Source organism: Pocillopora verrucosa, chromosome 4, assembly GCF_036669915.1.
Source record: "Pocillopora verrucosa isolate sample1 chromosome 4, ASM3666991v2, whole genome shotgun sequence".
NCBI lineage: Eukaryota > Metazoa > Cnidaria > Anthozoa > Scleractinia > Pocilloporidae > Pocillopora > Pocillopora verrucosa.
The window spans coordinates 23,458,652-23,484,349 of record NC_089315.1 but is presented as its reverse complement, the minus strand read 5'-3'; the positions used below and the strand labels follow the sequence as shown (position 1 = coordinate 23,484,349).

Sequence of the window (25,698 nt, the reverse complement as noted above, 5' to 3'; positions counted from 1 at the left end):
CTAGACAGTTGTGCCACGCAGGTTCTCGACCCAGCTCCTCTCGTCCAGCTGCTTAGGCGCGTTTGATACGTTTGAGCGTCAAGTACATCAAGTCGAGGTTCACTATTAAGATTTGAGTGGAAAAAGAAGAGGCGAATAAACATGGTTCTTTTTTTTTTCCTCGTGGTTTGACTTCTCTTTTTCGGCTTCTCTTCTCTTTTAAAAGTTTTTTTTTTGCCTTTGCGATGGGACTTCATAATACGAGCAGCTAAGAAAAGAAGAGTTTCACGATATTTCTTTCAGAAGATTTCCTGGTTAGCCTCAACTTCGTGAACTCGACCCAGTTCTCCTTCCAGATCCATTTCTATCCTAATGACGATTTACCACGTAAACTAACCTGTCTGATTCTGTAAATGTCTTGATGTTATCAAACCAACGTTGAAATTTTTTTATCCAGGACGATTATGTAGTTTCTTTCTTGAGGCAGCTTTGTTTGAGCGATTATTATTTCAAACTCCTGTTGGGTTAAAAGTACACTCTAATCAATTTTTACTCTCAGAAGGCTTACATAAAAAGCAAACATCTACATTCAACTTACTTTTCTTCTTTTCTCAAAATTAATCAACCCATCTTAGAAAAAGAAAGCAAAAATTCTTTGGGAAATTCGTGACTTTGTTCTCATTTTAAGGGATGTAAAAGGTAAAAATACGTTTGTAAACTGTGGAGTTAAGTCCGCATACAATTCCAGTGAAAGCCAGACTCGTACCCAGTCGCTTCTTCTTATTTTCGAACTGATTGATAGTAAGGATTAGCGTTGCATCAAGGTAAGGAAGGACAAAAAAAAGCCACTTTTCTTCCTCCTTTCCAAGATTCCTTTGCAGAGAGAAAAAAAAAAGAGTGACGATTGAGTACGAGTCCGAGTGAAAGGCGTGACATTGTTACAACACAAACCTCACCCACCCAACTCCCACCCTCTCCCGCACTGCAATTTTCCAAATTTCCCTAACAGCTACTAGGTTGGGGATGACTACTTCGAACGCTGTGTTTTTCGCCTAACACCCACTCTGACCCTGGATCCAGAGTCCAGTCCAACATTACATGCGTAAAACAAGAGGCTACACGGCCTTGCGGTTTTTAGCAAAAATTGCTGTTGGGTGCTTTTCATTGTTTACCTAACATGGAGAGTTATGGAGATTAAGACTTGGGAAAAAGTCTTAATCTTAAAAAAGTCTTAAGGAAAATTTCCATGACAAATTGGAAATACTAAAATCGCTAGATGGAATGCGGGGACTAACGTAAGTACCGCGGCAAAGTCAACAGAAAAGGAATAAATCATTTTGTGACTTAGCTTGAGTCACGGAGAAATCCAGAATGATGATAACCATCCAAATCCGCGAATAATAAACGCATATCTCAGGCGTTCTACAAAACCAGTACTAAATGGAATCCTGCGTTTATCAAATTTTCGGTTGCAAAATTTATCAAATTTTAACGCTGCGATTCAAATCTTTATCTGTCTGCACGAGCCAAATTCCCCTATTTTCCATTCCTAAGTCAAGTTTCGCCTCACAGTCGCTCAATAAATATTTGCATTTGAACGCCATGATCTTTGTTTACAAAGTTTTCTCCCGCTTACATCTGATAACAAAGCTCTGAAGGTTTCTGCCTCGGAACGATATACCACAGAAGGCATTTTATGGACCGCAAGTTTTTCGACTGGTTGAAATTAAAGATATGTAGCAGTGACTTTTATAGTATTAGGTTAGTGCTTTAAATAGATAATTTAAATTTTACTCTGTAAGTGTAAACTGTAACAAGCTCGGTTATTGTTTATGCGTGGCCCAGCACTTCAAGCCTGAATACATTCGATGCCAAAATTCAACCTCGTTCCCAGGCTATGTCCACGAAGTGCCTATTGTGAATTTCCCTGGGGAGGAAAAACCAAACCGAACTTCCCGTTTACGGCCAGATTAATATCCGGGGAAAGGAGGGTGGCTTACGTAATAAGGTGGTTTATTTAATAAGAAGAAATGATGATGCCCAGTCTCTCTCACCTCAGTGAAATCTTGATAGGCAGCATCTAACATCATAAGGTCGGTTAGAAATATGCCCAAGTAAGGAACTGTTCCTTGGATAATTCCCTAAAAAGGAAAAAGATACCCATGTACAAACATCTCACTGAAATAAGAGAGAGGAATTCAGGTTTTCGTTATCTGAATTCGGTCAAAATCAGTTTTCCGAATTATCCAGCTCGTGCAAACATGTGTTTGGAGCAAGTAAGATCTCTATGGAAACTCCTTAGTGGGTAACTCTGTAACAATCGGCTGTTTTCGTGTATTATCGTCCTCTCACTGGCAGGAAATATCATGATATGCTTATCTGTTTACAGAAATCCAAGATTACGCACCCCCACTAATCTTTATATCATAGCATTGGCTGTGAGCGACTTGCTCTCCGCTGTCTTTGTGATGCCTCTCAGTGAAATAATACTCTTCACAGGAAAATGGTCTTTTGGAGAATTCACTTGCCAATTTCACGCCTTCATGAATATCTTCGTCATCTACGTCTCACCGGCAACCATGGGTTTAACAGCTGTGAACCGATATGTTCGTATGTGCAGATCAATCACAACCTTCCAGAAAATATTTTCACTTAGAAAGTCTTGTTTATGGGTGCTCTTCCTCTGGTTCTTTGTGGCTTGTTACATCGCAATTCCGCAACTGGCCAAATTGCAAGACTTTGAGTTTGTGCCTGGCTATGCGCAATGTTCTATCAAACACCTTGGGGAACAACGCAAGCTTATCCACTACATAGTGGCTTAAACACTTTTCCTTGTCATTCCGTTGGTTGCTACAGCTTTTTCTTACTCGAGAGTTCTAAAAGTTGTTCGTCAACATCTGACAGGGATTTCTCCCTCGTTAAGAGGACTCGGAGGGAACGACGCGCGCATTTCCATTCAAGAAATTCGACTGAGCAGGTCGCTATTCATTGTTGTTTTTACCTTTTTGGCATGTTGGATTCCTTTATGGTTTATAGTCATAATGAGACGTTTTTCATTAGTATCACACATGCCAAGAAATATGGAACTGTTGTGCATGTTTTTTCTTTACGTTTCAAACACTGTCAATCCACTCATATATGCCGGAATGAATTCTATATTCAGGAGCGAGTTTCGCCGTATCTTATTTTCTGGGTCGATGTCTTTGTGCGCATGCACACAGCGGAAAAATGAACAACAAGAACATGAACTTGGCCCAGTGACATCTAAGTAACATGGTCTGTTACAGACAATTGGTCCGGCAACTAAAACACCTTACAATGAAATTATTTTACTTGATAATTGAAATACACATGTAACAATCCCTACCCACAAAATAGCGAAGCTAACCGAGGCGGAAGGGAAATAAACATTAAAAATTCTTCAATGACAAGTTGGAATGAACAACTTGCGACAGTTTCACATAATAATCTAATTCAAACGTCGAACAAGACATAATTTTTCTGGTGAGCTCCGGCGATAAACAAAACACTACCATTTATGGGTTTGAAGAAGGTGCTCATGTAACACTGAGAAATAGTCTCACAGGAGTCTTGGATTCTTTGAAGACAAAATAGAAAATCCTCAAAAGACTGCACTGATGCTGTAATTTTTTTTCCTTACAGCTGCAAAGAGATCTGTGAAGTTATTACAATATTTAATAGACTGTCAATTACCTCAGCTTCTCCGTAACTCCCTGGAAAAAGAAATTAGCTTGAGAAAACAAAGTTTATATTTGTAGAAATGGTTCAGCAAATAAAATCGCAGATCATCGGCTGGCGAAAATTCCTAAACAAGGATTCGAGTTGACAAAAAGTATTTACGGCAAGAAATCACAATAATAACGATAATAGTAAAATTAAAGTAGTATTAATAACGATGACGAAGTTCATAATATCTATTAAAAACTTTTATTTATGTAGCATTTTATATTTTCTCCCTTGTTTTCTCCCAACATATTGACCAGCTCCCAGTTGGCTTGCTAGCTCAGTTGGTAGAGCGCTGCACCGGTATCGCAGAGGCGATGGGTTTAAATCCCCTAAGGGCCCGAATTTTCTTCAGGTCCTATTTTCAACTACTAGTTCAGTAGTGTTCTTAACTGCGAAGATCTCTTAAATTCGTTTCTTCACCGCAGTGCAAATATATGAATTTCATATATCTAAAATCATTATCCGTCACTTGGATGGTTTATTTGGACCTAACATATTCACCATCTCCCAGTTGGCTTGTTAGCTCAGTTGGCAGAGTGCTGCACCGGTATCGCAGAGGTCATGGGTCAAATCCCGTACGGGCCTGAATTTTTCTTCAGGTCCTATTTTCAACTACTAGTCCAGTAGTGTTCTTAACTGCGAAGATCTCTTAAATCGTTTCTTCACCGCAGTGCAAATATATGAATTTCATATATCTAAAATCATTATGATATAATTTATTTTGCATTATTATATCAAAATTGAAAAAGATATTTCTATTAGCGATGTAGAAAGTAGATAGGATTTGGATTTTCAAAATAATGATAATAATAATAATGATAATAATAATGATGATAATAACAAAGACGAAAATAATAATGATAACAATTTACATATAAGAAACCAACCCAGGCATTTGCATTAAAAGGTTTAATTCTCATTTGTCTATTAAAATAATAATAATACTAAAAAACCCCAATAATATTGAACTTTTTCAGTTGCCGTAATAGATATATATTTTGTCGCTCGATTCAGCTATCAGTCACAAACTGCACTCTTCAATAAAATTTTTTGTACTAAAAAAATCGTAGACGAAGAAGATTGTTAAACCAATTGCTGAGGAAGAGCACATAGAAATGGAAACATTGCACGATAACTTCCCTACTTATAGTGTTGTTTTTCTCGTGAATTTCTTAAATGTTTTAGGTTCCATTGGTCAAATTTATTTTATTCAAGGTCCACATCATTGATTAGTTGGCAAATCTCAACAGACAAATGAAGCTTTTGCGGCGAAATTTTATCCTAATCAGGCAAAATGCATTTCAAAAACCTTTAGAAAACCATTAAAACTTCGTCTTCTCTATGGCTTCTGGATAAACACATTCACAACTGAAAAAATATATATGTATAGAGCAATTCAAAATCGATTTACAAAATACCAACGTAAAAATTTAGATTTATGTCTCTTTTCCATATAATACAATTAAAAATGTATTATCTACCTCAATTATCTTAGTACTGTTTATGAGATTTAACTAAATCCTAAAAATACATTTCTGGGCTGACGTAAGATCATTTAATTTTTAAAATTTATTTACAAAAATTGTGTATGATCAATAGAGCATTGAAACGCATGCGCATAAAATGCTAACCCAGCAAATATTAGCAAAAGTCAGGTGCACATTTGACTAGCCAATCACAATGCGCTCTTGCATCATGTTGTTCTGAAGTTGTTACCGCTCGGGGGACGATTGGCCGGAAATTTGTGTACGAATGAATTGCCTCTGGCTAAAATTGTAAAATGTCGGGCACCTCGTAGCAACTTCTTGGTCAAAGAGTTTCTATTCCTTGCGAGGCGAGAACCTCATTCAGCATCGGCAATCTGCAGGGATGGCTGACAAGGAAGTGGATAAAAACATATCTTAATCCTGTCATAAGATGTCACTTTTCCATCCGTTAATTTTGAAGTTAATAAAAAGTCATACACATTTTATAAATGACATGTTGATATTTTATCGAATAGCAAACACGATACCAGAGATCTATAACTAAGGCATAATTGATTAACTAACGCCCCATTCACAACGGCAATACATGTTTTAAGTTCCACTTTTTAAGTGGGGGAGGCTGAATGGGGACCAAAAAACTGTATCAAATAATTGTAATATTACTGTATTATATGATTGTGAGAAAAAGATTGTAATATTACCATGGTGACATACATTAAAAGATTGTAAAGTAATAATTTACTCTAATACTGGTGGAGTTAAAAGTTGCTAGTGGAAGTTCAAAAAAAATCATGCAAATTTTATAAATGAGATGTTGATATTTTATCGAATAGCAAACATTACACCAGAGATCTACAACTCAGGCATAATTGAGTAACTAAGCCCCATTCACAACGGCAGAACATGTTCAGTTCCACCAGTTTGGACTAATTAAAAATATCACTAGAAAACTGGAAGACTGGTTCGAGTAATCACTTCATTCTATTTTAATTAAGCAAAATGTGAAGTCGATAAACATCAGTTTAAGCCCTTTCTATCAGCAAAACAATTCAAAACGTATTTTAGCCGTGGAGTGAATGGGGTATAAATTAGGTTTATGAAATACCACACTGCCTGACCCTTTTTCTGACAACTACACGAGAAAAAAAATGTTTAATTAACAACTTTACATTGTCACAATAAAACGTTTCCCGGAAATTTCATTTACGACAAAGGCGAAAGTATTCACCGGCCATTCCAATGATTTTCACTAATAAGAACTTGTCCTTCTTCAATTCAGCTTGTCGAAACGATACTTGTAAAACGCAACTTCACAATAAACATGGAAACAAACTCGAAAACATACCTCAGCTCGGCTTTTCATCTGCCTTTTTCTTGAGTTTGAACAGCAAAGATTCCATACTTGAATTCAGGGCGTAGTACACATTCGCATTGTCTGGTATGACTAGTTCGCCTGCAAATGAAAACAAATCAGAAAATCAAGGTAAGGGAATAACAGGTAAGTCTGGTTTGAATCTTAATGTCTTTAAGGAGACCCCAGACCGCGCAAGATCTGAGTGCGAACATAGCGCGAGCTTCAAAAGAGTTCAAGCTGTTCACCCATTTAAACTCAGACTTACCTTCATTATCAAGAATTTGAACAAGGAAATACTCGCTTGGATCTCCCTTCATTTCTCGTCTCTCCAAACACGATCGAATGACAGCAGGTGTTCGCTCGTCATCCGAAAGCTGTTAACAACCAGAGGAAGAACAGGTTAAGAGAACAGCAGACAAATTTTTTTTTTGTTGGAAGGTTTAATTTGAAATACGGCCAAACTCTCCTGTTTAATTAATATTGAAAAGTATGGCAGTAAGTAGAAGAATTACTGATTGGACCTTAGTTGGTTAACAGTCTCTCTCGACAAACCGTCGCATCTACTACAAACAACCAGTTCACGTTCAAAGCAATATAAATATTTGACAGCTCCGTCAGGGTATTTCTATGAATTTTTCAGAATTTCTTTCTAAAACATTTTGCAATATTAATTGAGCACAAAACGCAAGAAACAAACAATGAGTCAAAATTAAAATAGAACAGGGGAGCTAAGCTAAATAATGAGTTGTCTTATTGATTTGCGCTTTAAATTTCAAAAATGTTTTTTCTTTGTAACATTCTTACCCAAATCCCTTTGTAGATAACACCAGCACCAGATTTTGTATCTTCCAGTCCGTCGATGCTGACCCGAATAATACAGCCAGCATGTGCAGATCTATTGGAAGGACTGTCGGGAGGAGGCGTCTGAGGAAGACGCGGTCGTTCTGGTAAAGACCTCCGCGAAACACCCCCTCTAGACTTGCGTAGGCGGGGTGACCTAGAGCCAATTGGCAAGCCAGCAAACTGTGACCGGGGAAGGGAGAATGAAAAGTTTTTTGGCACCGAGGACGTATCTGATCCTGATGACACACCGGAGGACGTGGAGGATGAGGAAGAGCCGGAGTTCTGTGAGGCAACAAGTCGGTCAGTCAGGCGGTTGACCCTATTCAATATGACTAGACGCGGGCAAAGAGACCTGGGTCTAGCACACGAGGTCGAGGCTTACAGAAACATTTCCCGCGAAACATTTTGAAACGAAAAATTCAGGGTTACGGTTGAGACCAGTCATTATTTCTCACACCAAGGGGGCGGGAGGGCTGGGTAGGGGGGGGGGGGAATAGGAGGATTTTCGAGGGGATCACATGGTTTTCGGGGGGAACGGACGGGGAATCAGTCGTCACCAACAGAGTATAAAGGGGAGACTATTGATCATAATAATTATATCACGGAGCCTCCTCTGACCCTCCCCCTAAGTCAAAATTATTTCTCCCAATAGTATCACCCCTATATCAAACATTAAGGTCATGAGAATAAAGGGAAAAAAATCACAAACTCAAGAGGTTCTCGATGGTTAGACAAATTCTCCTCGCCATTGCTTTAGAATATGTATGGAGAACAGTATGGACAATATGCATACTGATGTTGGGGCGTTAAGAGTTAACAAGAGAAAAAAAAACAACAAACAGACTCACTCACCAAAGTTGTACTTACATTTCTTTTGTGGCGAGCCATGACAGGAGAGTTTTCATTGGATTTGCACTGTTTATCAGCAGGAGGAGGAGAGAGACTTTGTGATGAGATTTGCGTCAGTAAATTCAATTTGCTGATGTCTGGTTCACTGAGCATCCGTCTGCCACACAAATTAATAGCAACAACTGACGTTACCTAGAGCACTTTTCGACAGAGTGTTATAAAACCAAAACCAGAGCAATCATGACGACCAATCAGAAGAAAGGAAAATACTCTAGGGGCCAATAAGACCTTAAAGTGAAACCAAGTCGTGATTGGTTTCAGTTTTTGCATCTGATTGGTAAAGAGAGTGGTGAAAGTGCATTGAGCCAATTACAGAGCGCAGTAAAGCAAAACCAATGAAATCGCAGTTTACTTACGACACTCGATTGAAAATTTCTCTGAACGAATTTTTTGAAAGGTGTCGACGAGAAACACTGAAAGGGACTACGTGAAGAGATTTTGAGCCATTTCAAGCGTCACTGAGAACAGAGCGCGTTTCAAACAAGTGTCGTATAACCAAAGATCTAAGAAATTACAGCGGTTAATCAAGACAAAGGAAAATATCACAAAGAGGAAATGGAAACTCAGAGTAAAAACACGAAACCTGGCTGAAATGCGGAAAAACGCTTAAGACTAAGACGCGATTGAATCCAGTATTTTTTGCATTTGAATGATAGCGGAGGAGGCGCGATTTTTCTCGACCAATCAGAGAAAAGAAATAGAAAGCCTATCCAATCCTGCATCACTTTCGACACTCAATTGAATATTGCGATTAAGTAAAGATTGCAAAAGCCGTTCACTGAGGTAGGAAAACATCATAGATACCATGGTAAGGTAACTCAGATGGAAGAGAGAATTGTAAGGATACAGACGATTCAAACTGCCCGGAACGCTTCAGGCTTAACATTTTTAAGAAGGAAAACCTGGGACAAGGCTGGCATTATAGCATAAACCAAAAACGAACGCTGATTGTTAAAACTAGAGAAGTTAAACTCTTCATATTCCTCTTTTGTTAGAGGCTTGATTGGATAGTTAACAGCAAAATCGGATGCACACCTTATTTTAGTTTCCTTCTTCTTTTTCGTATACTTTAGTTCCACTCGTTCAACTTTACAAGACAAGTGGTAGCTGAGGAAAGTAACAAAAATATACAAAATGAATCATGAATGAATGAACGAACTTTTAGTCGTTAAATGATGGCTGCACGCCCATTTTACTATAATTGTGATTTGGGTCCGCCTCTTTTAATAAGTTTTCCAGTCAGTTTAGGAATACACTTTATCTCTGAAGCACAACGTTAGCTTCCACAGTATATATCACTAACAGTCTGCTTTCTCTCGATATTGAGCAAGCGAGGAGCGTAAGCTTTGGGCGAGAGAAGACTTAGATCAGACGGTTGTGTCACGCAGGTTCTCGACTCAGCTCCTCTCGTCCATACTTCAATAGCCCGTGTTCAATACGTTTGATCGTCTAGTACATCAAGTCGAGGTTTACTAGTAAGATTTGAGTGGAAAAAGAACACAGGCGAACAATCATGTTTTTTTTTCCCGTGGTTTGATTTTTCCTTTTCGGCTCCTATTCTCTTTTAAAAGTTTTTTTTTTCCTTTACGATGGGACTTCGTAATACGAGCAGCTAAAAAAAAGAAGAGTTTCACGAGTTTCTTCCAGAACGTTTTCCTAGTTAGCCTCAATTTCGTGAACTCGACCCAGTTCTCCTGGCAGATCCATTTCTATCCTAACAACGATTTACCACGTAAACTAACCTCTCTGATTCTGTAAATGTCTTGATGTTATCAAACCAACGTCGAAATTTTTCATCCTGAACGATTATATAGTTCTTTGCCGCTTCTTGAAGCAGCTTTATTTGAGCGATTATTTCAAACTCCTGTTGGGTTAAAAGTACACACAAATCAATTGTAACTCTCAGAAGGCTTACATAAAAAGCAAACATCTATATTCAACTTACCTTTCTTCTTTTCTCAAAATTGATCAAGCCATCCTAGGAAAAGAAAGCAAAACGTCCTTGGGAAATTCATGACTTTGTTCACATTTTAAGGGAATGTAAAAGGTAAAAATACGTTTGTAGACTGTGAAGTTAAGTAAGTCCGCATACAATTCAAGTGAAAGGCAGACTCGTACCCAGCTTTTTCTTATTTGCGCACTGATTGATAGGAAGGATTAGCGAGTTCGCGTTGCATCAAGGCAAGGAAAGAAGAAAAAGCCACTTTTTCTTCCTTCTTCCCAAGATTCCCTTTCCAGATAGGTAAAAAAAAAGTCTCGACTGAGTACAAGTCCGAGTGAAAGGCACGACACCGGTACAACACAAACCTCACCCCTCCCAACTCCCACCCTCCCCCGCACTGCAATTTCCCAGATTTCCTTAACAGTTGCTAGGTTGGGGATGACTACTTCGAGCGCTGTGTTTCTCGCCTAACACCCATTCTGACCCTAGATCCAGAGTCCAGAGTCCAGAGTCCAGAGTCCAGTCCAACATTTAATATGTAAAATAGCCGGGAAGAGGGAGGTGGCTTACGTAATAAGGTGGCTTAAGTAATGAGGAGGAATGATGATGCCCAGTTCCTCTCACCTCAGTGAAATCTTGATAAGCGGCATCTAACATCATTAGGTCGGTTAGAAATGTGCCCAAGTATGGAACTGTTCCTTGGATAATTCCCTAAAAAGGAAAAAAATATCCATGTACGAACATCTTACAAAAATAAGGGAGAGGAATTCAGGTTTTCGTTTTCTGAATTCGGTCAAAATCTGTTTCCGGATTTTCCAGCTCGTGCACACAAAATTTGTGTCTTTGGAGCAAGTAAGATCTCTATGGAGACTCCTCAGTAAGTAACTCCGTAACAATCGGCTGTTTACGAGTATTATCGTCCAATGTCGGCAGTTTAATGAAACAATTTTCTGCCATTTTCAGAGTAAATATTTTATTTTCGAGTTGTTGTCGGGAAGGTAACTCGAAACAACGAGAACTCTAATTAATTGCCATTTAATAAGGAAGTAGTTATGTGCTTATCGCAATATCATCAATATCATCATCATCATCATCGAGGATCGGCTTTCTTTTAAGTCAAATGGAAAGTTGAGTACTTGCTCTTTACCATGGTCAGTCATCAAGATTACTATCGGAAAATTGCATCAGTAATAGCAGACGTACCGCCTCAAATTGTAATTATCAGTACGTCTCACAGTTTTGCTCGAGTGATCACGACGTTGCTTCGGAGTGTGAAAACCCCAAGAGAGGAAAAAAGTTAAAATATCCTCGAAATCTTTCGTTAAAAGAAATAAAGAGTTGTTATCGTGACAAGCTCCCAGTTGGCTTGTTAAGTCTTGGTTATATCACACTGTCGAATGGTGTTTTCCACCTTCGTTTTCACAACTACTTCGATTTCGTCTCTAGCTTCAGTTAAATGGTATCAGTCTAAGAGCATCTTTATTCCGCAATTGAAATATATCATTTCGATTGATTCACTTTTGCTGTATTCACCCTTCACGCGCGTATTGCGAAAACTGAGATACACAGATCACTTCCTCACAGTTGTTTCACTATCTCAGTTGCAAAAATATCGCCCGACTATTATGGGTTCGAGTTCAGTCTAGGTTGACTTTTCAATTATTATAACTACTACGGTTGTGTTTCTGACTGTAATTATCTTTCATTCCATAATACTGGTTCATAAACAATGTCCGAGTTACAATTTACTACAAATCAAAAATACTGATGGAAATAAGTCACTTCCGATTTTAAACGCTTCAACTTAGAACCTGAAACACTTGAGAAATCTTTAGGTCTTCGTTTCATTTCAGTCACGTTTGGCTGAAAGCACAACTTGCCTTGTTGTACAACTTGAATGAAAACCAGCGCTTATCGCCTCGAGGACGATATCATTGAGCAATTTGCTACGCTTCGCAGTTTAATTACAAAGTAGTTTTACAAAATACAAACAGTCATAAACACATTATTTAAATTAAATTTCATTATTTTAATTTAAGATATTTACAGCAAAAAACATCTCTAAATATAAATGAGAGGAAACAGCACTAAACCAGAACACAGGAATGTAGTTCAAGAGCGCCTCAGCCAAAGTTATTCCCAGATTTACTAATTTTAGCTAGAGGCAGATATTTCCTGTTTTTATTAGACCTTACTTCGACAAGCACTCCTTACCGTGCCCATATTTACCATGCCCATATTTAGGATTTTGTCATGATATCCGAAACCGAATATCGGTTTAATGACTCAAAAAGAGCTGTTTCCACTTTTTGTAAGGTCTTTGCCTTTCCTATCCCTCAGGCCTAAGATCGGTTTTTTGGGCGGTTCCTTTTAAAATATTGGCCGGTATTCCGGTTTTTGATGGGCAGCAATAGTGCTTCGGGCCATATATCAGCATTTTGACTTGATTTTTAGCGAGAGTCTCGTTGTGTTCACTGTTAGCTATAACTGAGACAAGGAAGTGCAGTTACCTAAGATGGCCGACGATCTTGCATCAAGAAGTTTAGCACTGGTTATCTTCGAAGGCTCCTCTTTGGTCATTTTAAACATCCTGTCACTGGCAGGAAATATCATGGTATGCTTATCTGTTTACAGAAATCCAAGATTACGCACCCCCACGAATCTTTATATCATAGCATTGGCTGTGAGCGACTTGCTCTCCGCTGTCTTTGTGATGCCTCTCAGTGAAATAATACTGTTCACAGGAAAATGGTTGCTTGGAGAAACCATTTGCCAATTTCACGCCTTCATGAGTATCTTCGTCATCTACGTCTCACCGGCAACCATGGGTTTAACAGCTGTGAACCGATATGTTCGTATGTGCAAACCAAACACAACCTACCAGAAAATATTTTCACCCAGAAAGTCTCGTTTATGGGTGCTCTTCCTCTGGTTCTTTGTGGCTTGTTACATCGCAATTCCAAAACTGGCCAAATTGCAAGACTTTGAGTTTGTGCCTGGCTATGCGCAATGTTCTCTCAAACACCTTGGGGAAAGTGCCAAGTTCATCCACTACATAATAGTTTTAACACTTTTTCTTGTCATCCCTTTGGTTGCCACAACTTTTGGTTACTCGAGAGTTCTAAAAGTTGTTCGTCAACATCTGACAGGGATTTCTCCCGCGTTGAGAGGACTCAGAAGGAACGACGCGCGCATTTCCATTCAAGAAATTCGACTGAGCAGGTCGCTATTCATTGTTGTTTTTACCTTTTTGGTTTGTTGGATTCCTTTCTGGGTCATAGTCATAATAAGACGTTTTTCATTAGTATCACACATGCCAAGAAATTTGGAACTGTTGTGCATGTTTTTTCTTTACATTTCAAACACTGTTAATCCCGTCATATATGCAGGAATGAATTCTATATTCAGGAGCGAGTTTCGCCGTATCTTATCTTCTGGGTCGATGACTGTCTCCGCATGCACACAGCCACAAATTGAACAAGAAGAATATGAACTTGGCCCAGTGACGTCCAAGTAGGAAGGTCTGTTCTAGACAATTGGTTCGGCAACTAAAACACCTTATAATACATTTAATTTCCTTAAAATTTGAAATACACATGTAACAATCCCTATCCGCAAAATAATGAAGCTAATCGCGGCGGGAGGGAAATAAACTTTTAAAACCCTTCAATGACGAGTTTGAATGAACCACTTGCGATGGTTTCACATAATTGTCTGATTCAAACCACAAATCGTTTCAGTATCATTTTCGGGAAAGATTCGTCTGTCCATCATGGATATCATGATGATGATCATGTAATCGCTTGTCTCACGATTTGGAGTCGCTATCCAATAAAGACCACGACCTTTCAATGACTAAGATGATAGTCTGTGTCAGCTTATATTGCCACTCTTCGCCTACTCCTTCCCTGTGATCCGGCGCAAAAAAAAGTTCTTCCATGCATCGTAACCTCTGAGAAATCTCTTATCTAGCAATAAAACTCCTTTCTGACAGTTTTAATGGCAATGCTGAGACACACAACACAACCTGACGCTAGTCAAAACAAAGAAAACCACAAAAAAAGGTCCCGAATTTGTTTTCGATATCTTTTGGCAAAAAAAGGAACGAGACCAATATCCAGCCAACTTGTAAAACTTGATCTCACGCTGAGTCAAGTACGCATTTATTTTGACATACTTTCTTCTAAAAAGCGTTTACATGCTCGTGATGACGCAGATGTCCCTCACTATTTGTAGGATTGTAATCATGAATTTACAATGAACACTTCCGTAGCCAAAGCTACTTCACTCGCATCTTCATCTCTTAAGCTGAGTCATATACCTTCGGAATGACTTGACTATCTCCATGAAGAAGAGCGAACCCGTTTCTATTTTCAACGTGAAATTAGGATTGTGTAACTATGATATTATTCAGGACAGTTTAATTCAAAGGTATGCATGTGCTGACAGCTACCCAGTTAAAGTTATTTCATTCATGGTGCTTGAAACAGAGACGAGTAAATCTTAAGTGCAACATTGAAAACGGCGCAGCATATAAAATATTGAATGGAATGCACTCTGAAAGTGGGAGTGTTGTTGTTTTTTTTTATTTTGTTTTGTTTTTTTAACAAAATCGCTTGGGCAATGCATTCATGGAGCCTTTTGAAATTAAATTTAAAAAGTACTAAACAAAACACTACAATAATTTGACTGGCCGATAATATCACCCCTTAGCTGATATATTTTCATCCACTACTTGCTGAACTATGTGTTGATATTGTTAAAAAAAAGTTACAAGTCAGTCAGTTTAAGGGTACAGCAGACTACGAGCACTCCCTGCTTTTCGTCGAGGACCGCCCGGTGTACTTTTCGTGTGCCTCACTCCCAGGTTCTGCACGGCGCGCTAACATTATCAGGTTTTTTTTTCACTGATTTGTTTTTTTTTTCGACTCGCGCGACAATTTCGCCGAAAGGGGACAACTCGTAGTTTCGGGTATCAGTATAAAATGAGTCCATGACACATATATTGCAGCGGATACAAGAAACGAATAACAATCACCGTTGTTGTTAGGCATTGCCGACAAAAGAAAATGAAAAGGTATGTAAGACCGTCATAAAAACACTTACCAGGTCCATGAAGCGTGACTTCCGTTTCTTAATATTAGGCAATTTCTTAGTTGGTGAACTTTCTGGCTGCGCCCACTTTGCAGTTCCTTCCTGTTACGAAGAAGAAAAAACTTTCAAGCCGCTCAAGATTCTATGAAATCTTCCGAGGACAAAAAGTTTAGGAGGTGGTGTATGATAGAATCAGTGGCTTGCCAAACCAAAAGAGCAGGTGAAGACCCAAGAAATTTTTATTACGAAGGTCCAAATATTGACTCAGAATACACACGCCCTCTCCCCCGAACAATGTTCAATTTTGTAAGCTAATAAAAATAAAGTTTTAACCAAAATTGTCAGAGGAGGGAAGGAGATTCTGTGTACACGCCTGAATTGGCCAAAAGTGTGCTTTCAATAACAGCCCCAAGGAGTTTTGATCCCCACTGAAAATCCTAATTAGAAGTAACGTGACCAAAAATAGCCCGAGTTGATGTTCTCTTATGTAGTAAAGAGTAGGGACCAATCAAAATGCATGAACAAAGCAGTATATCTGATAACTGAAATTAAAATATTTTAGCCAATACTGACCTTCATGAGAAGTTCTCTACTACTCTGTTGATTGCTGTCCTCTGAGAAAATGTTTGAGAGTTCGAGAAACAAATTATGAACATCTCTAGAGGAAAACAATACAATAAACAGTATTAATACAAAATATGATAAAAAATAGCCACGGTAGATAATGTTAACCCATTACACCATAACATCAGTAGGCATATTCTCCATACTGTTCTCTAAACATTTTCTGAGGTGCTCTAAAAGAACAAAGAAGCAAAATTCTTGTTGAAAAACTAACATAGCAGAACAGTATTTAACCAAGTTATCTCCTAAAAAAAAAAAAAAAGAAACACCTGATATTCTTGTTTGCTTTTGTCTTACAAAGTTCCAAAAGGATATTCAACTAATTCCCATGGCTGGGAAAAGAAGGATATCATTCCTTTGTCATGATATCAATTTCATTTCAATTTGAATTCTGAAAATGCCTTTGAAGCAAAGAGGGCTTATTACAATACCTCCACGCAGCCGGCAGAATTGTACCCAATTTGGATTAAGGTCTCTGGTTTATTTTCGTTCGTTTATACTTGAGACACAGGCCCCCTGATTACTTGGAAATGAAGGGACTCATGATACATTCTTTCTACATTTCAGAAGGGTTTTGTGGTACTCTGAAGCATTGAGGTTATACCATTTCTATATAAGTATACAATAGAGGTTATGTTCATGGGCAAAAAAATGTGTTTTATGCAAAGGAAAATAAACTGTATATCTATCATTATTACTTTGGAGGGCATTGAGAAAATGAGAACTAAAAAATGCACAATAATGCCCAACATAACAGGATATGTTTTGTTCTTTTCAGCTCAACAAATTGGTTTCGTAATATTTGGCAGAAAATATAATTATTACCTAGAAACATGAGACCAAGATTTTTTGAGTCTGTGAATTGAAGCTGACTGCAGACCTGACAAGATAGCTTTAAGGGATGAGAAATTCTTCAGATCTCTACATTCCTATAAAACATAATGAAAACAGCTGATCAATCTAACAAATATCCTTGAAAGCAAGCTTGACAAGCATGAACCCTAATGCACTTTTCAGGTTCTACTTTAATTTGGAAAATTGAGCTGATCTGTTATGGTCTGTCAGGAGGCCAACAATCATACCAAAGGAAAAATCTAAGGAAAACACAATATGATATTCCAGAGGATTCAAAGGTGACATTTTAAGTTTTCAAAACCATTTCAAGCAGAGCAGAGTTATAATGCCAAAGTGTTGTCACAAGTGCTAGAACCAATCTTTTGCCTTCAGGAAGCTCTTTGAATGTGTTAATCAAACTTGCATCTTGACTTGATAGATTTTTTCCCATTATTTTTGTGGTATGTGTTCAAATAATTGTCCCTTCCTTTTTATCCTGAATTTCCCACACACTGTAATGGTTTTCTGTAGATTAATTTGTTGGTATTTTTTTCCTGCACAGGATAGTTTTATTCTGATTTTAAACAATATTTCTTTGATAACTTTTTTTTAACCCCTATTAGATTGTCAGCCAAGTAATACAGCACAGGACAATGTAGAAAACCCATCTAATTCACCTGCGCTACATTTATCCACTGTGAAATGTACTTCCCCCTCATGTTCGGCCCACTTGTTTTGCTTTCAGTGCAAGTTAAAATGGTGGAAATGACACGAAGAGACACAGCATTGAACTGGTCAACTGTGGCCTTCACAGTGGCTGCTCTTCCTTCCTTTTTGTTTTTTCCCCAAACACAACCCAGGCAATGCCATGCTATTACCTTCTTGAACAGTTTCTGTAAGAGGTTTATAACATATAAAATAATTAGAAACTGAACATGTGCTAACTGCAGTTATAGTCCATCAAATATTTTTGCTTGTGCATAATTGGTTTGAACACATCACATGACAGAATATTCCCTAGCTAATATATAGATTTAGGCAAGCCTAAAAGCGGAGCTCGCATTTTTTTTTCCCACACGCCTCTTCAACAAAACTAAAGCCCCTACTGTGGATAAAGTGCGTGATAATATTAATGGATTTTCATTTGCAACTTCTCCATGTCCATGTAGAGGACTGATTATAAGATAGTGCCCATGGTACAGTTGGCTGCACATGCTAAAAGTAGCACCTTGTACGGTTGGTTATACGGTCATACATCCAAATTTTTTTCAGCTTGATGGGTTACTACTATTTCATATAATTATGAGGCTAAGCTCTGCGAGCTCTGCTATAAAACTGGGGAATATCTGAGAATAAACCCCCTATTGATATCCTCTAATTTAAAACCTTACGTCTAATTAAATAGGTCTTCCTTCAAAATTTAATTCAAGATGAGAGAGCATTTTCTGGTTGCTAGAGAAAAAGGGATACGTTTGAAGGTTCATAAAGTTGTACCAGAGAACACTGAAAAGTGAACATCCTATGCAGCAAACAGTAAGCAGTTCACATCTTTGAACAGATAATGTCTGCAGACAAATATCCATATGTACTTTCCTGCCAAATGGAGGCTATTGTTTATATACCACAAGTTCATAACTAAGACCATTTAAGGCAGAGGGTGAGTTACGTGGGCTCAGAAGTATCTTAAATAAGTGGAATTGAAAGACAAGAACCTTTTAGACAAGACAGTGTACATGATCTACTCTTTTTCGTTCATTACATCACACTGTTGAGGTTTTTTGAGGAAAGAATCAGCATTGGGCAGGTATCCTGCCCAAAAGGAGTAGAAATGTTTCTAGTTGCTTCTTAACACAAAAATCAGAATCAACTCTAGCAGCTATGAGAATCAGTTCACTCATAGATTCATTCTTAAACCCTTTACATCCTAAGATCATTTTGCATCTTCTCCATACTGTTCTCTATAAATTTCTAAAGGCACTTACAAGGAGAATTTGTTTAACAATCAAGGGGTTCTAAAATTGGTGATCATTTCCTTTGTTCTCATGACCTTAGTGTTTCATTCAGGGGTGATACTTTAAGGAGAAATTAGATACTAGTCACTCCAAGGGCCCAAGGGTTAACTTCCCTTAGATCCTACTTATTTGAGTAATTTAGTTTTATAAACTGAGTTAATAACATAAATTGGCCACTGTACAAAGTTTGAAAGCTTACATTTTGAGCATTAGCCCTTTGTCAGTGACTGAAAAAGGGCTAACACTCAAATCATCAGCTTTGAAACTCTTAAGAATGCCAATTTATGTTATAAACTCAGTTGATAATACTTAATTAGCCTGTTATACTATCCCTCCAATGCAACACCACAGTTTCTTTAGAGACTCACCCACCACCTACTTTAGCCCCTTAGCCCTTTAACCCCTAAGAGTGACTAGCATCTAAATTCTCCTCACAGTATCACCCATGAGACAAACATTAAGGTTATGAGAATAATGGAAATGATCAACAAGAACAGGAGCTCTTGATTGTTTAGCAAAATATCCTTGTCAGCATTTTTAGGAAATGTATAGAGAACAGTAAGGAGAATATGCATACTGATCTCAGGGTGTCGAGGGTTAAGTGAGTTTGGGGAAAAAATGAATTCAAGGTTTTCCTGCAGCAGCCTAATGGTTAGCGAGCTGGACTCTGAACTGGAAGGTCTGGGTTCTAGACCTGGCTCAGTCATTGTGTTGTGTTCTTGGGCAAAACACTTCACTTGCACAGTGTCTCTCAGGTACCAGGAGTATAAATAGATAATGGTAAATTGTTTGGGAAGCTTGATAAAATACTGGAAGTAACCTTGCGATGGACTAGCATCCCATCCAGGGCAGGGAGAGTAGTAATACTCCTCACTGCTTCATGCTAGGGAAACTTGAATATCATAAGCTTCAGCTGGATGGGCACCTTCTCTAATCTCTCAACCTTAGAGAGTTTGTAACATAGGCTATATCAATAAAACTAACCGCATCCATCACTGTTAGCTGCTCGGCACACTCATTGGTTGGTTGGGTCAGAAAATCCAAACAAGACTCAGTCTCTTCTGGAATTGAGCACATGTCATCTTGAAAACCAAACTTTGGTGACACAGGAAGGGGACATGTAATTATCTCAATATCTAAAGCAAAAAGTCAATCAAAAGTTGTTAATTTTGGTATTATATAGGCAGTCACTAAACTTTCATGTGGACCCAGGGAAAATTTAAAGTGAACTGAATGATATCTAATTAATGAATAGAATCCAAGTTGCCATGCATGTGTTCAGTTATCCCTTTAACACTATGAGTGACCAAGACAGAATTTCTCCTTACACTTTCAATACAATATCAAGCAGACAAGTGATGAGAATAAAGAAAGATATCAATTAGGGGACCATAAGTTGATCCAATACCAAATTCTCCAAACTAACATTACAAGACTTGTATGGCAGACAGTAAGGGGAATTACTAAGGAGATCTTGGGAGTTGAAGGGTTCTAGATCACAGATGACTTGGTAGGAACAAAAAGGTGGCACACAAGGCACAGCTGAGTGTGTCACTTTTGTTTTTACCACAGTTTGATGTCTTTTGTGATCTATCACTGTACAGACCAAAGGCAATATGGAATCTATTTGTTTTACACAATAAAAAATTAAAATGTTGTCAATAGCGTAGTCATCTATGAGTCTGCCTTCCAATAGATGGTGGGCAATATCCAATAAAAATCTGTGAAAAATTAAACTTATTGTCATAATCATGCTTACAAAAATGACCATCATTCATTAATAGCAATAGAATGCTCATTACTATCTTTCTAACAATCTTCAATAAAACAGGTGGAGTGTAACCTTTGTTATCAAATTTTGGTTTTGATTTTCCATACATTTTCACAATTTCCCACATTTCCCACACTCAAACCAATACACAAATATCTAGATTCTCACCTTCATCTTCAAATGGAGTGATCCTAAATTTATCAAGACGTTGTTGTATCTTCTTAGCTAATTCTTCTCCATGACTAGCCCTCATCTCTGATGTCACAAAGCTTTGTATTTTTAGTAGAGTTGTATAATCTGGCTCATCAAAATCAGAAGGGAAGTGTTCTAGCCATACATGGAACACTGAAGCGATGCCCCTGGGAAAATTGAGTTGAAAACCATTAATTACTGATCTATTAATTATCCACAAGGACTATTTGGGTTCCCTCTTTAAATCATAATCATTCTTGTTGCTGTTCTCATCATCTTCCTCACTATCATCATATCATCTCTAAATAAGCATGCTTAGCTACAGGAGAGTGACCCAAGCTTCATATTTAAGATTTGTAAAAACTTTTTGCTATCAAACAAAGCAGATGTAAACTGACAGAAACAATATTGATGCTATTGCATCAAGGCAGATACAAATAATGATAAAAATAGTGATGTGCACATGATGAAACAAACTGATTTACGTCAGTGTTTAAGGTTGTGAAAACATTGTTCTCATAAAATATTTTGAGCACATTTTGGCAATAATGCACAATAATGTAATTTGAGGATGTCTTTTGATTCTTGCATAATATTAATTAAATGATACTTATTCAGTTTTATTTTTGGCTCATTGATATTCACATTTTTTAAATGCAGCATCTTGTTTATCTGGACTATGTAACCCAGTCCCCATGAATCCTGTCACTGTCCCTTTGAGCCATTGAAAAGACTCTGAGGACTTTCATCGTTCATTTGTGCCAGCAAAGAACAATTTTGAATCCTGCAATATAAACACATTTTGGCAGAAGCTACTGAACAAACATAGGCCATTTACAACTAAACAATTAACTGCCTACCTCAGCACTTTGTCAACTACCTCCTCCTTTTCCTGAGCAGCATTTTCCACAAATAGTCGGTAACTAAAGGAAAAACAAACCAAAATGTTACTGCCATTTTTAATAACACAAACTTTACTAAAAATTTTCCATTTACTTGAAACCTGTGTGTTTTGGCGTGAGTTCACTAACAATTTATGAGGCTTTTGAAAACAACAATTATACTGCTTCTTCCACAATACATCTCTCATTATTGTTAGCCCTTTAACCCCTTAGAGTGACTGGCATCTAATTTCTCCTTACAGTATCAGCCCTGAATCAAACATTAAGGTCAAACAAATTCTCCTTTTCAGACCCCTAAGAAATGTATGGAGAACAGTATGGAGAATATGCATACTGATATTAGGGTGTAAAGGGATAAAGTCACAATGAATGATGATATTTAAACAACTCTTCCTAACCATTTTTATAAGCACTTAATAAATCATTTTTAGCCCAGAGCTAGAAGACTTATTTTCCACACTGTATTCAAGAGAAAAGCAAATTATCGATAAAGGAAAATGAAGTACAAGGTATTCTTTCATTATTGTTAAAATATGGTAATATGGAAGTCCTCTTTCATTTCTTCAACTTCCTGTTTGCCAGACAGCCTCCGTGTTTGTTTACACGGCAAAAACCCTGGCAGATCACTTTTCAACTTCCTTGACAACACAACCCTGCATTTAAGGGACAGTGTTCTCTTGACTCTGCTTAACAATTTCTTCCTCTTTGTACATATCACACACGGATGTTATGTTTATTTACAGAAGTAAACCTTACAGATTAAATTTCAACTTCCTTTGACATCGCAACCCTCCATCACAAGAGACAGTGTTCTCTTTCATAGCCTGGCTGGACTCAGCTGAACAACTTCCTCCTCATTGTACAGATTCCTCACAGTTGCCATGTTTATTTACATGGAAAAAAACCTTGCAGATCAAATTTCAACTTCCTTTGACATACAACCCTCCATGGCTGGACTCTGCATAACAACTTCGTCCTCATCATACAGGTCACTCACAGTTGCCGTGTTTATTTTCACAGAAAAAAAACCTTGCAGACCATATTTCAACTTCTGTAAAATCATAACCCTCCATCACAAGCAAGAGTGTTTTTGTTATGGCCTGTTTAGAACCCTTTCTCTCTTTTTTAAAGATGCAAAGTTGCCAAACACAACCTTGTGATGATCACATATTGACATTTTAAGTAGTTGGTCAAAGTATTTTAACACCACTTCCTTTACTTTTTGCATATGATTTTGCAGTGTTGAAAAACTGTTCCTGTGATGTGACAGTATAAACTAATAGTTAGGTTTAATTGTTGTCACACCACTGACCAAATACGTATTCCTAAGCTTGCCTTTTAACAATGATTACACTTTACCCATATGATTTGTCAAGCACGATTGCTCTTTATGTTTCGAAGAGTAAATGATGCGACAAAGTTTGCCATTTCTGACCTCAAGAGTACATAAAACAATTATTTTGAGTCCCTTAACGGTTATGATGGGTTCTTGGGCTTCAAACGATAGCTAGTTCATAAAGGGAACGAAGTGTCCGGAATAAGTATTAATAATAACTTTCTTGAATAACTTCAGAAAGAGATAGTTCATTCACGTGTAGAAAACAAAAGATAAACACCTGTCTTTCGGGAGTACCAAAATAATATTTAGATTGTTCCCTTTCAATGCCAGAAATTTATCATGCAACACCAAACTCGAAAAGAATCTTACCGCTCGAAAAGTAGATCCACGATTTCCGTCATTGTTGAAAAAGTTCTATACGTAGTCATGAACGCCATAATGTAGCCAGGATCAACCTCGTCAAATGAGGCAATTGGGGGTGCTAAATGTTCCACAAGCTTCGTTAAAGAACCGGCTTTAATGGTTCTGATCTTCATCATCTCCCACTGAAGATAAGAGCCTGGTTGTTCGTCTTCGTCAGGAGAAGGGAGAAGCTTATCGCTCGAGCGGTATCTCACTTTCTTCAGTGATACCGAATAAATGGCTTCGTCTTCACGTTCTTCCCTCCAGAAGACTCTCTAAACACAATTACAGCATCACGAACTTAGTGTCACTCGAAATATAACAGTTTACGGATATGATATGATTGCGAACTTTTTCAGAAGTGACTGTATCTACACTGGCCTTCGTGTAATTTCAGAAGTCGACATTAAGGCCAACATGCTCTAGTGTAAAATATTTTCGAAGAATTTCCGGCAGGAAATTTCTATTGTAAATTTCTTATCACTTCACCAGTTCTTTTATTCTACGCCATGGAAACCATCTTTGACATCAATATTATCAAATCTGCGACAACTTTATTTGAGTCATTAAATCAGGGAATAACTTACTCAGCGTATTACACAAAAAATCACGTACGCATTGTACTTGTCACGACCGACAAAGCGAGAAAAACCCGAACCACACGATGGACAAAAGCGTGAGAAGACTCTGTTAAAGAATTTTGATCAAACTTTTATCAAAATAGCAACTTGCGGTAATATAGAGGAAGGTGTGCATGAAAATCAAGTCAATATCACCGCGAAATGCGTGCAATCGTCAGTAGTCAAATTGTTCATGGCAACTTACCTGACCAGGAGTTTGCGAGCCGGGTAAATCTTGCGCGGGCATCATCTCCAATTTTCAGACGCCCGAATAGTGCGTCTCGTTAACTTTCGATGGAGAGAATACGCACGATTCTCATTCTTGAGTTTTGGGCTGAAGTCTCGTCTTGCTGAGATCAAATATTCGGCTGTAACCGCTGTGTGCCTGCATATTGACAACACTCAAACCGACCCCCCATGAGATAGCAGGTTATACTATACCTACCGGAAGTCAAAAGTCAACGAGCGCGAGACAAAAGTGATAAATTCAGCAACGGAAATGGAACAAGACCAAAATAAACAACCTTAATAACTCATTGTTCCGACTAAAATCTCCTCGAAAAAAGCCGATTGAATGTTATTACTGCCTAGGATCTTTGGAACTTTTCATTAACTTTTGCGTGACTAACCATGCTGCGATTGACGTCATAAAATTATTGTAAAAAAAAAAAAAGAAATTATAACAGCTTATTTCATAACTTTTGTACTGCTAAAAGGAATATTTATAACATCGCACGGAGGCAAGCCTTTTGACTCAATAATTCCGATTCTTTGAGTGGCTTGAATCAAAGGGTCAACGGCTTGAAACTTTCTCTGAAATATTTCCACGCTCTACTTCTATGAACAAATGTGTTGCACAACTTGTATCGTACTATTATTGGCAGGAGTTCAGTGGGCTCCTGTTAACGGTTTGTGCAATTCAGCGCGAAAAAATTTCCCTCTCTGTTCTAAACTCGAATAAGATTCCCATTTTTATTAAACGAATTGAGTCGCTTCAAGTTTTCCTGGGCTTTTATGAAATCCAATTCAAAAATATACTAAAAAAATACAAATAGATATAAAATAGGGAAACAAGCGTTCTTTTAATAGTGAACATGAAAGAATAAGCAACGAAAATGACATTTTTTAGAGACACTCTCCTCCATTTTTATTCTCACAGTAATTTCCACCGATATCAGTGATAAAATCATTACAATTGATACTTAAACAGCGAGTTTAAGTACCAATCATCGATGTTTTATCGGGTAACAGTAATCGAGTGGAGCATTTTTAAAATTCTTTACATAACAGTCACAAATATATCTGACCGAATATATATTCCTTGCAGCCATGTTGAGCCAAATTCTTAGTCGTGAATTTTTTTTCTTCCTTGTAGGTAAAATGAAAAGGAAAGGAAACCATAAGATACTCATAGGCAATTTTTAACTTCTTACCATTGTGATTTGGCAGCCTAACAGAAAAATTCTTTTTTTCACTATAAAAGGCCCTCTATTCGATAAGTTTTGTTACGTAAGCATCAATTTTCTGCCACTGTCCCTATTACCATCAAAACTAAAAATAAATCTGTGTGCACAGAAAGGAACGATTCTACAGGATGAATCGCAACAAAAGATACTTTTATTTGCTTTATTGCATTTATTATGAAAT

At 37.7% G+C, this 25,698-nt stretch overlaps 2 protein-coding genes and 1 pseudogene across 4 annotated transcripts; 2 read left to right on the top strand and 1 right to left on the bottom strand.

Annotated features, from left to right (window-relative positions):
- The first annotated feature begins 2,318 nt into the window (after positions 1-2,318).
- On the top strand, positions 2,319-3,251 carry LOC131774989 (melatonin receptor type 1A-like; annotated as a pseudogene).
- Positions 3,252-3,908: 657 nt separating this feature from the next.
- On the bottom strand, positions 3,909-24,536 carry LOC131774953 (ral guanine nucleotide dissociation stimulator-like 1). Of its 3 annotated transcripts, none has more exons than XM_059091049.2 (18): positions 24,257-24,536; positions 23,399-23,706; positions 21,649-21,711; positions 20,765-20,955; positions 19,810-19,961; positions 17,491-17,706; positions 16,805-16,908; positions 15,929-16,013; positions 15,368-15,457; positions 10,886-10,972; positions 10,265-10,297; positions 10,062-10,183; positions 9,355-9,426; positions 8,263-8,416; positions 7,372-7,692; positions 6,833-6,941; positions 6,559-6,666; positions 3,909-5,667 (listed from the first exon to the last, which is right to left on the bottom strand). In XM_059091049.2, the coding sequence occupies exons 1-17, from the start codon at positions 24,299-24,301 to the stop codon at positions 6,560-6,562; spliced, it is 2,259 nt and encodes a 752-aa protein (XP_058947032.1). In that variant the 5' UTR covers positions 24,302-24,536; the 3' UTR covers positions 3,909-5,667; position 6,559. The 3 variants fall into 3 exon arrangements, with proteins under 3 accessions (XP_058947032.1, XP_058947033.1, XP_058947034.1); XM_059091050.2 differs by having other exon boundaries at positions 3,909-5,599; positions 24,257-24,535; XM_059091051.2 differs by having other exon boundaries at positions 8,278-8,416; positions 24,257-24,527.
- LOC131774954 (melatonin receptor type 1A-like) lies at positions 12,558-14,108 on the top strand. Its single transcript, XM_066164964.1, has one exon. It carries the CDS (start codon positions 12,777-12,779, stop codon positions 13,776-13,778), a length of 1,002 nt encoding a protein of 333 aa, XP_066021061.1. The 5' UTR covers positions 12,558-12,776; the 3' UTR covers positions 13,779-14,108.
- Positions 24,537-25,698: the final 1,162 nt, after the last annotated feature.

What these genes read in the sequence shown, in the direction of transcription:
- LOC131774954 (XM_066164964.1), top strand. Translation starts at nt 12,777, where the DNA reads ATGGCCGACGATCTTGCATCAAGAAGTTTAGCACTGGTTATCTTCGAA.
- LOC131774953 (XM_059091049.2), bottom strand. Translation starts at nt 24,301, where the DNA reads ATGATGCCCGCGCAAGATTTACCCGGCTCGCAAACTCCTGGTCAG. An exon ending in AGTGGATAAATGTAGCGCAG is followed by an intron (nt 16,909 to 17,490) that starts GTGAATTAGATG and finishes TATGTTTTATAG; the next exon opens with GAATGTAGAGATCTGAAGAA. An exon ending in TTATCTACAAAGGGATTTGG is followed by an intron (nt 6,942 to 7,371) that starts GTAAGAATGTTA and finishes GGTTGTTAACAG; the next exon opens with CTTTCGGATGACGAGCGAAC.